The sequence below is a fragment of the Pristis pectinata genome, chromosome 4 (assembly GCF_009764475.1).
Source record: "Pristis pectinata isolate sPriPec2 chromosome 4, sPriPec2.1.pri, whole genome shotgun sequence".
Lineage (NCBI taxonomy): Eukaryota > Metazoa > Chordata > Chondrichthyes > Rhinopristiformes > Pristidae > Pristis > Pristis pectinata.
Genome location: NC_067408.1, coordinates 27,734,387 through 27,750,330, shown reverse-complemented (window position 1 = coordinate 27,750,330; position 15,944 = coordinate 27,734,387). Strand labels below are relative to the sequence as shown.

General features: G+C 43.5%; 1 protein-coding gene across 1 annotated transcript in view; it reads left to right on the top strand.

The window, feature by feature from the left end:
- The window catches only part of LOC127569832 (polypeptide N-acetylgalactosaminyltransferase 10-like), a 74,766-nt gene that overhangs the window by 38,759 nt on the left and 20,063 nt on the right, over nucleotides 1–15,944 (top strand). The window contains exons 5-6 of the mRNA XM_052014780.1: nucleotides 14,291–14,476; nucleotides 15,084–15,267. Coding sequence (XP_051870740.1) covers nucleotides 14,291–14,476; nucleotides 15,084–15,267 — 370 coding nt within the window. The remainder of the gene's footprint in view (nucleotides 1–14,290; nucleotides 14,477–15,083; nucleotides 15,268–15,944) is intronic.

The window sequence follows — 15,944 nt, the reverse complement described above, 5'->3', positions numbered from 1 at the left end:
GTGATAGAAAGGAAGTTGAAAGGAATGAAAATAGATGATGAGGAGGTATTTCATAGGTTGGCAGTTCTCAAAGTGGAAATGTCACCCAGTCTGTACAAATTACAGCTGAGGGAAGTAAGGATGGGGAAAGCAAAGGCTCTGGCCACAAGTCTTCAATATCTTCTTGGAAGTGTGCATAGTTCTGTGGGACTGGAGGATTGCAAATATTAGGTCCCAGTTCCAAAAATGGGGAGAGGAATATACCTGGCAGCCTCAGACCATTCAGCCTAATGTTGGTGTTTGGAAACCTTAAAAATATGAATCTGGAACAAAATTAATTATTATTTGGAAAATGTATGTTAATAAATGACTGCCAGCATTTGTTAAAAGCATATTTTCATTTATCTGATGAATTGACAAGAGAGGGTTAATGGTCATTGAGGTGATGCCATATATATGGACTTTCAAAAGCTGTTCAACCAATATGACATAATTAACCAGTTTTATTTTTTTAAAAATTGAACCTAAATTAAAGGGGAAGTGGCTAAAGGGATATGGAATTGAGTAAGGAACTCGCAGCAAAGAATTGCGTTCCTTCACTGTCACTGGGGGAAAAAAATTCATGGAACTTCCTCCCTAACAGCATTGTGGGTATACCCATACCTCCAAGGACTGCAGCAGTTCCAGAAGGAAACTAACCACCACCTTCTCAAGGGCAATTATGGATGGGCAATTAAATGCTGGCTCAGCCTGCGAACCCCACCTACCTTGAATGAATAAAACAAGTGTCACTTGGGAGTTGGTATTGATACTCCTTTTGGTATATGTTAATGACCTGGACATACTGGGCATCACTGCAAAGTGTGAAGATGTAAGCAATGTGGAGAATGGTGACAGATCTGAGTGGCTAAATGGAGATTAGAGAAATGGTAGATGCATGGCAAACAAAATTTGACACAAAAATAGGAGGTTATACATTTGGATATGAAGAATGAAGAAAGCCAATATAAATAAAATGTTGGTAGTTAAGAAGGTTATCTTTAGGGAAAAATATTGCATGTAAAAATACGGAGAACTAGTGTTGATCATTAACAAATCTCAATTTAGGACTGAGCTGGATTATTGTATCCAAATCAGGGAACCACCCTTCAGGAATCATATTGGGCCTTGGAGGGAGTGCAGAGGAAAATTACTATAAAACTGAGTCTCCCATTACTTGGAGAGACAAGAAGTTCTTGGAACAGGGAGTGATGGGAGAGAGATTTATGGGTGTGTTGAAAATCAGAGGCAGTAGTTTCTAGAAGAAGGAAAATTGGTAATCAGAGGCTATAATGTGATTGGCAAAAGAACGAAAGGTGAGATGAAGAGAGAACTTCTTAATCAGCAAGTTAGGTAGCATAGCGGTTAGTGTAATGCTATTACAGCGCCCGCGACCCAGGTTCAATTCCAGCCGCTGTCTTAAGGAGTTTGTACGTTCTCCCCATGTCTCCATGGGTTTCCTCTGGGTGCTCCAGTTTCCTCCCACATTCCAGAGATGTATGGGGTTAGGAAGTTGTGGGCATGCTATGTTGGCACTGGAAGCGTGGCGATACTTGTGGGCTGCCCCCAGAACACTGTATGCAAAAAGATGCATTTCACTGTGTTTCGATGTACTTGTGACTAGTAAAGATCTTATCTTAATATAATCTGGACTACACTGCCTAAAATGGTGATGGAAGAATGTTCAATAATAACTTTTCAAAGAATTGTGGAATAACACTTGAAGAGGGAACATTTGCAGGGCTACAGGGGAAAACATCTAAGTGGATAGCTCTTTGAAAGAGGCAATACAGCCGTAATGGGCTGAATAAACTTTGTGTTGTATGATCCTTGGGATATTTTTGTTCATGTATTCTTTTGTTGGATCAGTGATTTCCTAGGTTGCTGTTTTGATGTTTTTCTTTCCAAGATTTTTTTGGTATTCATTTACTTTTAGATGCCATTTGATTTTAACTCTCATCATCATACATCTCTGAAGGCTATTTGTGCCAGAAATCTTATGATTAATTCTCTTCTTGCCTTGTCTTTCAAGCAGACAATCTGTAAATAAGTCTAGAGTTGAATATTTGGCCTTTATTTTGAAAGTGCCAGTGTAAGGAAAATATGTGTAATGTCTGGAAATGTCTAAAATGGCTCTATAGTATTTTTGTTTTCTAATACACCATTTTTGTTAAGATGCTGGAAATTTGAAATAAAAGCAGAACCTAAGTATACTCTGAAAGGCCAATTCTGCTTTTCTCTTCACAGACACTGCCTGACCTGCAAAGTATTTCCAGCATTTTCTTTTTTAAGTTAAATATGTATCTTAACTTGGAAAACCTGTCTTGTTTGTTTCTCAGTATTTCCAAATTGTTTTATATGTACTGTAGCAATGGGCTATGCACTGAGCTAGGAATAATGACACGTAGTCGGTAGGTTGAACTCAAGACTGGTTTATTCGAATCTTGCTGCGCTGGCTTTTAGGCAGTTAAGTTCCTGTGCTCAACGTGCGGCGATGACGTCAGAGGTGCGCCAACCGAACCTCTTCCCGCGTGCAGGCTTTCTCCCCTCACTGTTGAAGAAGGCCCAGCGCCATTTTGTGGCTGGCCTGTCTGCCGACGTGTGCGCCGACTTCGGAGCCGGTTCGCTTGCGTCGAAGGTGGGTCACCACATAACCCCCCCCCCCCCCCCCCCCCCCCCAGAATCGGTGATAAACCCCCAAAGTCCACAGCCTGGATCTGTCACTGTTTGGGCAGTCTGCCTCTGTGCCATGGAGCCTGAACCTCGACTGGCTGTGCCAAGTCCACATGGGCCAGTTTGAGCCGGTCCACCGTGAAAACCTCCTCTTTCCCCCCAATGTCTAGAACGTACGTGGACCCATTGTTCTTGAGTGCCTTGAACAGCCCCTCGTATGGCCACTGTAGCGGTGTCTAGTGTGCGCCCCTCTGTACAAGTGCAAACTTAGTCTTGCAGGTCTTTGGGTATGCAGGTGGGGATCTGTCCATGCCGTGAAGTCGGTACGGGGGCCAGGTTGCCGAGCCTCTTGCGTAGTCTGTCCAGGACTACCGTGGGTTCTTCCTCTTGCCCCCTTGGGGTTGGTAGGAACTCTCCTGGGATGACCAGAGGTGCGCCGTACACCAGCTCGGCTGACAAGGTGTGCAGGTCCTCTTTGGGTGCTGTGCGGATTCCGAGCAGGACCCGGGGAGCTTGTCCACCCAGTTAGGCCCTTTCAGGTGGGCCATGAGAGCCGATGGTGGAAACGTTCCACTAGTCCATTCGACTGTGGGTGGTAGGCAGTAGTGTGGTGTAACCATGCTCCCAACAGGCTGGCCGCGGCCGACCACAGTCTGGAGGTGAACTGGGCGCCTCTGTCGGAGGAAATGTGGGCCAGTACCCCGAAGCGTGCTACCCAGGTTGCGATCAGCGCTCGGGCGCAGGAATCAGCAGAGTTGTCAGCGGGGCTGCCTCTGGCCATCTCATGAACCGGTCTACCATAGTTAGGAGGTACCACGCCCCCCTCAGCACTGGCAAGGGCCCCACGATATCCACATGAATGTGGTTGAACCTCCAGTGGGTTCGACCTGCTGCGGCGGGGCTTTGGTATGCCACTGCACCTTGGCTGCTTGACACTGCACGCACGTTTTGGCCCATTCACTGACCTGTCTGCCAAGGCCGTGCCACATGAACCTGTTGGAGACCATCCGGATGGTTGTCCTGATGGATGGGTGCGCCAAACTGTGTATGGAGTTGAAAACTTGCTGCCGGGACAATGGGGCGAGGTTGGCCGGTAGCCATGTCACACAGGAGGGTCCTCCCACCTGGGCCTACTAGGAAGTCCTGCAGCTGCAGACCTGATACTGCGGTCCTGTAGCTGGGCAGCTTGTTGTCTGCCTGCTGCGCCTCCTTAGCATTACATAGTCCACCCCTTGGGACAGGGCCTGGATAGCTGGTCTGGAGAGTGCGTCCGCCACGACTTTGTCCTTTCCCGAGACATGCTGGATGACCATCGTGTACTCGGAGATGTAGGACAGATGTCGCTGCTGGTGGGCCGACCAGGGATCGGACACCTTCGTGAACGCAAAGGTCAATGGTTTGTGGTCCGTGAACACGGTGAACAGCCTACCCTATAAGAAATACCTGAAATGTCAGATGGCCAGATATAGTGCTAACAGCTCCCGGTCAAAAACACTGTACTTGAGTTCGGGTTGCTGCAGGTGCCTGCTGAAGAACGCCAGGGGTTGCCAGCGCCCCTCGATGAGTTGCTCCAGCACCCCACTGACTGCCGTGTTGGATGCGTCCACTGTGAGGGTGGTTGGAATGTCCGTTCTGGGGTGCACCAGCATCACGGCGTCTTCCAAGGTTTCCTTGGCTTTGACGAAAGCGGCCGCAGCATCTTCGTCCCAAGTAATGTCCTTGCCTTTACCCAACATCAGGGTGAACAAAGGGTGCATGACGTGGGCTGCTGAGGGGAGGAAACGGTGGTGGAAGTTGACCATACCCACGAACTCCTGCAAGCCTTTGACTGTGTTGGGCTGGGCGAAGTGGCGGATTGTGTCTACCTTGGCGGACAGGGGCGTTGCCCTGTCTTTGGTAATCCTGTGGCCCAGGAAGTCGATGGTGTTCAGTCTGAACTGGCATTTGGCCAGGTTGATCGTGAGGCCAAAATCACTCAGATGGGAGTAGAGCTGGCAGAGGTGAGACAGATGCTCCTGACGATTTCTGCTGACTATGAGGATGTTGTCCAAGTAGATGAATGCAAAGTCCAGATCGCGTCCCACCACATCCATTAGCCGCTGGAACGTCTGTGTGGCATTCTTCAGGCCGAACGGCATTCGGAGGAACTCGAACAGGCCGAATGGGGTAATGAGTGCTGTCTTGGGGATGTCTTCAGGGTGTACCGGGATTTGATGGTATCCCTGGACGAGGTTCACCTTGGAAAAGACGCTTGCCCCGTGCAGGTTTGCTGCAAAGTTGTGTATGTGTGGCATGGGGTAGCGGTCTGGGGTTGTAGCCTCGTTCATTTGACGGTAGTCGCCGCATGGTCTCCAACCCCTGGCTGCCTTGGGCACTATGTGTAGGGGGGAAGCCCATGGGCTGTCTGACCTCCGTATGATCCCCAATTCCTCCATCCTCTTGAACTCCTCCTTCGCCAGGCGGAGCTTGTCCGGGGGAAGCTGTCGTGTGCTGGCGTGGAGGGGTGGTCCCTTGGTTGGAATGTGGTGCTGTACTCCGTGTCTGGGTATGGCTGCTGTGAACTGCGGTGCCAGAACCGATGGGAAGTCCACCAGGATTCTGGTGAATTTGTTGTCCGACAGCCTGATGGAGTCCAGGTGTGGGGCTGGCAACTTGGCTTCGCCCAAAGAGAACGTCTGTAATGTCCTGGCATGGACCAGCCTTCTCCCGTGCAAGTCGACCAGTAGGCTGTGAGCTCGCAAGAAGTCTGCCCCCAGGAGTGGTTGGGCCACGGCGGCCAGTGTGAAGTCCCATGTGAACCGGCCGGCGCCAAACTGCAGCTGCACTGTGTGGGTGCCGTAGGTGCGTATCGTGCTGCCATTTGTGGCCCTCAGGGTGGGTCCTGGCTCCCTGTTGCGGGTGTCGTACCCCGTTGGGGGTAAGACGCTGATTTCCGCTCTGGTGTTGACCAAGAAGCGGCGTCCCGACTGTTTGTCCCAGACGTACGTGGCTCTCCTGGTGGCCAGCCGCCATAACCATTAGCAGCGGCGGCTGTCCTTGGCGTTTCCCAAGAACTCACAGGGCGGGCGACACCGGTGGGCTTCTGCACCCCACCGCTGGTGGTAGAAACACCACTGTACAGTGGCCTCCTCACTCCTGCCTCTGGGTTGTGTGTGCTCCGTTGCCGGGCCTGGTCTGTCCTGGCGTTGGGCACGTGGATTGGTAATCTGGCCGACGGACGCCCTGCTTTCCTCCTTGGCCTTCCACAGCACGTCTGCCTAGGCCGCTACCTTCTGGGGGTCACTGAAATCTGCATCGGCCAGTAGCAGATGTATGTCCTCGGGCAGTTGCTCTAGGAACACCTGCTCGAACATGAGGCAGGGCTTGTGTCCATCAGCCAGGGCCAGCATTTCATTCATTAATACTGATGGCGGCTGGTCCCCCAAACCATTCAGGTGCAGCAAGTGGGCACCGCGTTCCCATCGTGAGAGGCCGAAGGTCCGTATGAGCAGCGCTTTGAATGCTGCATACTTGCCTTCCTCCGGGGGCGACTGTATGAAATCCTCAACCTGGGCGGCTGTCTCCTGGTCAAGGGAGCTCACCACATAATAGTAACACATGGGATCAGAAGATATCTGCCGAATCTGGAACTGGTCCTCTGCTTGGTCAAACCACAGGCATGGTCGCAGCGTCCAGAAGGGTGGCAGTTTCAGCAAAACTGCATGAACGGATGAAGAGTCGATCATCTTCGGTCCAAATCCCATTTAGACCGTCAGGGTCACCAATGTAGCGATGGGCTACGCACTGAGCTAGGAATAATGACACGTAGTCGGTGGATTGAACTTGAGACTGGTCTATTCGGATCTTGGTGTGCTGGCTTTTAAGCAATTAAGTTCCCGCGCTTGACGCGTGGCGATGACGTCAGAGGTACGCCAACCGAACCTCTTCCTGCATGCAGGCTTTCTCCCCTCGCTGTTGAAGAAGAAGGCCTAGTGCCATTTTGTGGCTGACCTGTCTGCTGACGTGCGTGCCGACTTCAGAGTTGGTTCGCTTGCGTTGCAGGTGGGTCGCCACAGTACATTAATTTTTAGTTCTACGTTAACATTTAGTTTATAATGTTCTAAAACTGCAAAGATCAAGTGTAAAAGTTAATGGAAACTGCAGAAATAGTTTAAGTTGTGCTGCTGCAGGATAGATATAGAATGAACTTCATAAAATGCGACACTGTTTTACATGCAATGTATATATTTTAAGACCTAAATTTCTTTATGTTACACTGTCAACATTACGTTGTTACTTTTTACCTAACTGAAAATCAAAAGACTACAGAAGCTGGAATTCTGAAATGGAAACAGAAATTGCTGGGAACACTCAGCAGGCTAGGCAAGTTGGTTTTAATTTGTAAAGAAGGTGGAGGACAGATGGATTACACAGTTGGAATATCTCTGAGAGGGTGAAGCCAGGTTTGCTGCGGTGATATGCTACTTCTGAAGCCTTCTGGTTGTAGATTAATAAGGGCTGTTAGAGAGAAAACAACCTCACTGCAAAACTAGTCAGTTTACTCACTTCCTCTGTTTGTATCAGAATTGTTGTAAGGTTATCCATGTGTAATAATAATTCAGTTTTTTCTCTCTGTGGATATTGCCTGATCTGCTGGGAACTTCTAGCATTTTCCTTTTGGTTCCTGTTCTCTACAATGACTCATAGCTATTATATGTCCCTTTGTTTTCTCTCTCTCTAATTTCCCTCAATAATCTATCAACCAGATGGCTTCATGGAGTGTATCATCATGGCAATGCTGTCCACACCATATTAGAGATATTCCTGCTGACCTCTCCCCACTTTAAAATTAACTTGTATTCTCATATTTCCAGTCCAACCTGAAACATTATTTTTATTTTCCTTTTTTATAATCTGACCTGCTGTGGAGGGGATGTTTCCCCTTGTAGGTGAATCGAGAACTTGGGGTCACTATTTAAAAATATGGGGTTGCTCATTTTATGCAGAAATGAGACAATTTTTCCTCTGAGGATCCTGAGTCTTTGGGACTCTTCCTCAAATGATGGTGATAACAGTGTCCTTGAACATTTTTAAGGCAAAGGTGGAGAGGGAGAGAGAGGGAGAGAGAGATTGATTCTCGATAAACAAGGGGTGAAAAGTTACCTGGGGGTAGGCAGCAACGTGTTAAGGTTAGGGTCACATGAACCATGACTTTATTGAATGGCATAGCAGACTCGAGGAGCTAAGTGACCGATTCCTGATCCTAATTCATATATGTAAAGAAAAATAAATGTTCCATTTAAGATTCTATAGCCTGTCCTTAACCATGTCTATAAGAAATTACAGGCTGTTGTATGTGTATTTTGTTTAAATTTCAGATTAACTATGAACCAACTATGGTCTGGATTCTAGACAAATATTTTGAGACAATCTTCTATTAGATATTAGGAACATCATACAATGAAATTTCTACAAAGAATGACAGAGCTTCTGTTAATTTCTTTTGAAAGATTACCTTGCTATGTTACAGTATTGGTCCAAGAAGCAACATGTTTAATTTAATTAATCCTTTTACCCTCAGTGATATTCTGCAATGGGATTTCAACTGTGTAGCATTACAATGAGGAAGAACACCATTTAAACTATGGCTTATGTAACACTTGACCTAAGGAAATTAAGCATTAAATAAAAACATTAAAATTTTCACAGATTTTTATGGATACATACACATAAATGGGAGCTAGTTGTGACTGTCTGGGGTTTTGGGCATCTTTCACATTGCAGTCTGTTATGGTTGTCATATTTGTAGTTGCTCAATAAGCTGAATGATTTCAACTTTTGCTGTTGCAGTCAGGCTTAAAGATGGTAGGAAGCTTTGTGCAATCATGCTCAAGGAGAAATTTGCTATTGTGATCAATGAAAATGGGTAAACTTTGACATTGCAAGCTCTGGGTTTACCACGTCCACTGTGAACACCATGGTGAAGGACAAAGAATGGATTAAAGAACACGTGAAAGGCTCGGAACTGATGAAATCCACTCAATTATGAAACAACTACCTGGAATGTTTTTGGAACGATTTATTAACACTGTGGATAGAGGATCAAAATCAACGTGGTGTGGTGCTTAGCCTCATGGTGATCTAGGAAAAGGCTAAAAGTATTTACTAAGGCTTGAAAGCTAAGAAGGGGGAAACAGAGGAGTCTTTGTCGTGAGCCAAGAGTGGTTTTATTTGTTTGAGACTTGTGTAAAATTGCGTAATGTGAAAATGAGTGGTGAGGCTGCTTGGGTGACTTTGGAGGCAGGTGATCAATTTTCAAAAGTGTTGGCTGAAATCATCTGTGAATCATAGTCATACAGCATAGATTCAGGCCCTTCGACCCACCATGCCTATCTATACCAATCTCACATGACTGCATTAATTACGCCTCCCTCTATGCCCTGCTCATTTGTACCTATACAGATGCCTCTTAAATGTTGTTACTGCTCCTGCCTCCACCAACTCCTTTGGCACCTCATTCCAGAAACAAAACTACTCTGTGTGGAAAAATTTACCCTTTAGATCCCCTTTAAACCTCTTCCCTCTTACCTTAAACCTGTGCCTTCTAGTTTTAGATACTCCTACCACAGGGAAACAGACACTGGCTATCTACCCTATTTATGCCTCCCATAATTTTATATACTTCGATTATGCCATCTCCTTTGTCTCCATCACTCCAGAGAAAACAGAACCAGTCTATCCAATCTCTCCTGAAAACTTAAGCCCTCCAATCCAGGCAACATCCTTGTGAATCTTTTCTGCACCCATTCTAGATTAGTTACACCCTCCCTATAGTGTGGCAACCAGAACTACATCCAATTTTTCAAGTGCAGCCTAACCAACACTTTGAACAACTGTAACATAACATCCCAACTCTAACATATTGGGTGAAGATGGGTTAACTGGGCTAATTTTTACTTGGTTGAATTGATGAGCCATTAGGCATTTTGAAATCTAAAGAAAATAGATGTACAGATTTAAGCTTCAGCACACAAATAATATTTGGAGAATCAGTCCCCTTTTCCTCCTCTTGATATATGAAGAAGGTGCATCTACAATCTTTAAAGTATTTCTTTGTACTGATAATCCCATTAAAAGTATACAGCAGTAGTTGGGTCATTACCTCAAAGACCCATCTTGCTGTTTACTTACAATAAAGTCGTGTTCTATTTTCAAGAGATAAGAAAACTCTCCTACAAAAAGCGAAGTTCTGGAGTCTTCATTCATTTATCACCATAGATAATATTGGATTTAACTTAAATTGCATCTTGAATCCTGAAAGGGTTCCTAAAAGAGTTTGTGTTAAGTGGATCTTTTGCTTTCCAACAGATTTGAATGTTGGAGCAATAAAATTAAGTAGGATGGTGCATCTTATGCTGCACTTGCAGTGTGGAAAATGTTTTGTGAGCCAATAAAAGGCATGTATAAACTAGTCATTTTTTCTCTTGCTGTACATCCTAACTTCTCTTTTTTATCTGCTTATCCTTTCCCATCCTGTGAGAGACACTGCATGAAAGAACAAGACATTATTTATTGAATAATATTGTGTGGCATTAATATTTCTTTAATAATGTTTGTAAAAATAAATCTGAAAATTGGAAATGCATGTGTTTATCCTTACACTTTGCAGATACCAATGATATGCCATGTTTTGAAGCACTTTTATTGTAGACCATTTGAAGATTTTTAGATTATGTGATAGTTATTTAATTTTTCTTTATGATTCTTAGTGGATCTAATGGTGTTCTCCTATGCTGCACAAGTTTTATGCAAGGCTTCCATATTTCTCTTTTGGGGCAATGCTTTTTTTGTGAATGCATGTGTGATAAAATTGTAGATGTTATGTGTGATAAAATTGGCTTTGAACCTTCAAATGCACTAAAATCTAGGATGCTGGCTGGAATAGAGGGCATGTGCTATCAGGAGAGGCTGGACAAACTTGGGTTTTTTTTTCTGGAGCAGCAGAGACTGAGAGGTGATCTGTTGGAAGTGTATAAAATTATGAGGGGCGTAGCTAGGGTAGAAAAGCAATATCTTTTTCCCATTTATTGAGCAATCCAATACAAGAGGACATGCATTTAAGGTGAGAGGGGGTGGGTTCAGAACAGACATGAGGGGTATGTTTTTTTACTGAGAGAGAGGTGGATGCCTGGAATGCATTGCCTGATAGGGTGGTGGAGGCAAATTCATTGGGGGCATTTAAGAAGGTCTTGGATGGGCACATGAATGAGAGGGAAATGGAGGGATATGGGCATTCTGTAGGTAGGAGGGATTAGCTATGTCGGCACAACATTGTGGGCTGAAGAGACCTGTTCTGTGCTGTACTTTTCTCTGTTAATAACTTTCCTGTGCTACCTCTGGCATTGCAATGGATCAAGGGTGTAAAGTGTTGGGAAAAGAACAGGTGTACTAGGATGTAGGTCTTGAGTCATTGGGAAAGAGATTTGGTGGAAGGGCCATTGAAGGTCAAACATGCAGTCAAGTTGTGTGACTGAAAAACAAGCAATATTCTAGGAGACTCTTCCTGTCAGAATATTGACTGTCTTTGACTCCCCAGCTACAAACCAGTAATGGCTGGCCTCCCCTTTAACCATTGTAAATGACCTTCCTTCCATCATAATATCAGAAGTGGTAATGCGCATTAATTTTACTATGTTTAATTCCATTCATAATTCTCAACAAATAAAGCAACCAATGCCTACATGCAGCAAAACCTTGACAACGTTCAGGTGTGGGTTGATGCGGCAAGTATCTACTACGTTTCAGGTCTACTTCTCTTTCAGTGACCTGCACTATTTGCAGGGTTCAAATGCTTGAGAGCAAGTGAAATCAAAATGTTCTTTGATGTCACAGTGATCATGACAGACTTTTGAATCTATGTGATTTGTGCCCTTTTATGAGCAAATTGAGAAGTGGTTCAACTTACAATTTTATCATTAGATAGAAGCAGATTTTGCACCGATACCTGAACTTATCTGGGTATCCCTGCAGCCGTCCCAGTTTCAGACACCGCTTAGGTTGGTACATCCCACCCTCCCCTTCCCCCAGTCCTTGCCAATTGTGGTTGCCCCTGTGCGACTCTGGTTAAGGATTCATGATATCCAACAGGATAGCAAGATCTGCTGTAGAGGCTGGGAAATCTGCCTGCTGGACCTGCTCTAGTGTAAAATCATCCCAGGCAAGTAGGCTCCTGGGAGAAAGGTAAGTAGTGATGTTGTTGTTTATTTAAGTTAGTTTCAATGACTTAAATTGATTTTTAGTATGTAGACATGCTTTTTTGATTCTTAAATGTAAGTATAGTTTTTTTGGATTCCAAATAGTATTGAGTGTGAACATCTTTGATATTCAGTAAGCCTGATCGCCCTGACACTTTTGAGTGAGGAAATGGGTCCTGTCCAGTTGTCAATGTCGTTCTGTGAATCCAGCCCACTGTCTGTGCTGAGGCAGCACTCGTGTTGGACCAAGCCAAATGCTCAGAACCAGGCTCCTAGAGGAAGACTGGGGCCACATTGGAATGAATTAAAATGTTTGTGGGCAACTGAAGATCTCCTGTAATGTAATTTGCAAAATTCAATAAGAAGGATTTGGTATATGAGATCAAAGAAAAAAACTTATCGGGAGACTTTTTATTCTTTGAGAAGTGGTTGTAATTGGCAGTGCCACGTTGTCCATCTCTAACTGCTCATGAACTGAGGAAGCAATTAAGAATCAATGATAGTAGGGACTGGAACTCCAAGAAGGGCAGGCTGGTAAGGATGACACATTTCTTTCCCTGAAACCAGATGGATTTTTATGATAATCTGGGGGTTTTACGATTATTGAGACTGGTCTTTCTGTTTAAATTCCATTTTCTAAAAATTTCATTGATATTGTAGCATCGGCTGGATTTGAAGCTGCATCTCTGGATCAATGGTCCAGATTCCCAGATGGTATTCCTGTGACCCATCCACAAGGATGCTGCACTACAAATTAACTACCAGGCAACTAAAAGTTAATAAGCTACCATAACCCCTTTAATAACTGACATACTTTCCCAGGTTTTAATATCACCACTGTTGATGTCAACAATTAATTGAAACCAAGGAAAGAAAAGAGTGTTAATTTCTTTATTCTATAATACACACTGAGGAAAATCAACTGTAAAATATGATCTTAAAAACATTTTTGTATGTTGACAATTTTGAAAACAGCATTTTGGCATTAACACTGGATTCCATATTTGTTCAATGTAAATTAGAGGTTCATGATTTAAAGTGAGGTGATGCAACTTCAGAGATAGTTTGATAACATCGCATATTTCTGGCTAGGAATCAGTTTACAAAGTTAAATTACATTGGTCTTCTATATGTACTCCTTCCACCTATAAATTCCAGTTTTAATGGCAGCACAGTGGTACAGTGATTCACACTGCTGCCTTGCAGCTTTAGAGACCAGGGTTCAATCCCAATCTTGCTTGCTGTCTGTGTGGAGTTTGCTTGTTCCCTCAATGAGTGTGTCCCATTTTCCTTCCACATTGCCAAAGACTTGCTGGGTGGTAGATGAAATGGCTATTCTAAATTGCTCCTAGTGTAGGTAGGTGGCAGGAGAATTGGTGGGGCAGGGGGAGAGAGGTAAAGTGTGATTGGTGTAAATGGATAATTGCTGGCCGATGTGGACATGCTTGGCTGACTCTAAATCAAACACTTGTCTTTGAGCATAACTAATTTGACATTTAAGCTTGTATTGTAAATTGGGAGAGATTGTGATGATGTTAAAAGTTAATGGAATTATTAACTCTATCCTTTTGTAGAGAGTTCATTAATTTTAACATAACCATTGAAAAATTAACTACATTTTTAGTTCCAAATTTTCTAAAATAATGCTCTGCAATCTTTAATTTATATCAAGGAAATCAAACAGTTTGTCATCATCCAGGGTTTGATTCAATGGTGCTTGGGCAGGGATTTACAAGTTTGTTAGGCCAGATCTTCCAAAGGCCACTAGCATTTACCACTGTAACTGCCAGCACTTATGGGTCTGCCTTTTGTTGGTAAATGGCTGAAGGCACGTGTTTGTATGTTTTCCAGTCACCTTCTCATCAATTCAGCAGGGAACTCTGCTGCGGCATTGGACTCCCAGTAAACTTCTGTGTCACAGTGGACTTAAGCAACCCTTTCGTCAACAAATGATCCTCATCACCAGCAACCTCAACAGGATTGAGCTGAGTTGTTCAGCTGGGGTAATGCCACCTGTCAGGAAATTGTGCTTGGAAGCTCAAGAGAAAACACAACGATGTTTTCCCAATGGCATGTGCCCAATGAGCCCGGGCAGTTTGCTGGTCACTGGCAAATCTGTCCCAATGTTACTGCAGCAATTAAGTGCTCTTCTAGGGTAGAAATAAACAGTTATTAAACATGGGTGAGGTGAATTCAGAATTTGGGTACATTCTGGATTTTGTCATAGAATGGTATATCTGGGGAAAAAAAAATAGAAAATGTTCCGCTGAATCTGCCCAGTTTGACTTTGCTTCAGTATCCTCCGATAACTTTGAAGGAATAGACCCAATTTCCTCCACACTTATTGCATTTTATTTTTCAAACAGAACATTTGAAAAAGCGGCTGGAGGAATATATGGCACAGTTTCCAAAGGTCAGGATTATGCGAACTAGGAAGCGAGAGGGTTTAATTCGAACACGACTACTGGGAGCCTCAGTGGCAACTGCAGATGTCTTAACTTTCTTGGATTCTCACTGTGAAGCCAATGTGAATTGGCTGCCCCCATTGCTCGGTAAGAAACTTGGATATTTTGAGTAGATAATGCAGGAAGATTGGGATTTGATGGAGATCTAGTATTCACTAGTTGGAGCTCTAAGTTGTGTCTAGTTTGTACATCTTTGAAGAAAAAGCTTTTGTATAGTATGTGTGATGTCGCTTTAGTTTTTTTTAAAAAAAGCAACTGGGATCAGTGCATTAACAAAATATCACTGTTTTTAAAAAAGGAAGGTCAATAATCATGCAGGGATGGAATAGAAAAGCTAGAAATCTGTCATTTCAAATTGCTGGCAACTTTTAATTTAGTTTTATGTCTACTTTTTCATTGATATTCTGCTGGAGAATAGAAAAGTAAACTGGTGAAATCACATCTCGATTATTGATCCTTGTCACATAAGTGTCATGTTTGAACAGTGTGATGTGTTTGTTGAAGTTCATCACATGGCCAATCCACACTGTTCATACTTACACAGAATGTTGGTTTACCATTTTTCACTTTGCTTTGTTGACTTCTTTTGACCATGCATATAATAATCTTGTTTTTCATTAAATACTCATGTTTATTCAGTGATTTTCTTTTAAAATAAGTTGTAATCTAAAATCTATTCTCTTCAATCTTTCAGATAGAATTGCTCAAAACCGCAAAACAATTGTGTGTCCTATGATCGACGTTATTAACAATGACCATTTTGGATATAATACTCAGGCTGGTGATGCCATGAGAGGAGCATTTGACTGGGAAATGTATTATAAACGTATCCCAATTCCTCCAGAACTACGCAAACCTGATCCAAGTGACCCCTTTGAGTAAGTTTGAGACATTAATCATCCACAAAGATAGGGAGCTTTTACTATTTAAATGAAGAAGAATTTTTGAGATCCTCTTACCTAGTTTTATTTTTAATTAAAATTTAGCTTTTTTTTCTTGCACACTGTGGTGAAATGCCACTTCATTTTAAAATAATAATTGCAAAGTTAAGCAAACTATTGTTCTTATTTTAATAATTATGCTTTCCATGAGTACTTATGTGTGCTCTGCTGTCTCCTATTATGGGCTTCCACTAAAGAATTTAACTTCTTCCAGCTAAATGCCACCAGCCTTTATTCCATCAGCCTCCATCTACCATCTAAAGTCCGACAGTGTGAAGCATAGGTATCCTTAATCAGCCCTGAGTTTGATGGTTTTTGTTAAACTAAAATTATTTTCTTCCATTTCACCTCTTTCTGTTGTCATCCGTGGTGGCCAGAGATTTAATATACTGGTGGGTTATAAACCTATTGTAAAAAAAAAATCCACGTACGCCTCACCAGTGATGCTCTGTTACCAATGTAGCCACTTCAGATCTCTTTGCTTCCTTATTTGTTCAAAAGTATCAATCCATTATTTTCTTTCAGCTGGCAGGTCTCCATTAAATGTCTCAGCTGGTTTCCCATTTCAGCTGACCTCAGCTCAATTGGCTTCAGTTGGCTAGTGGACGCACAGT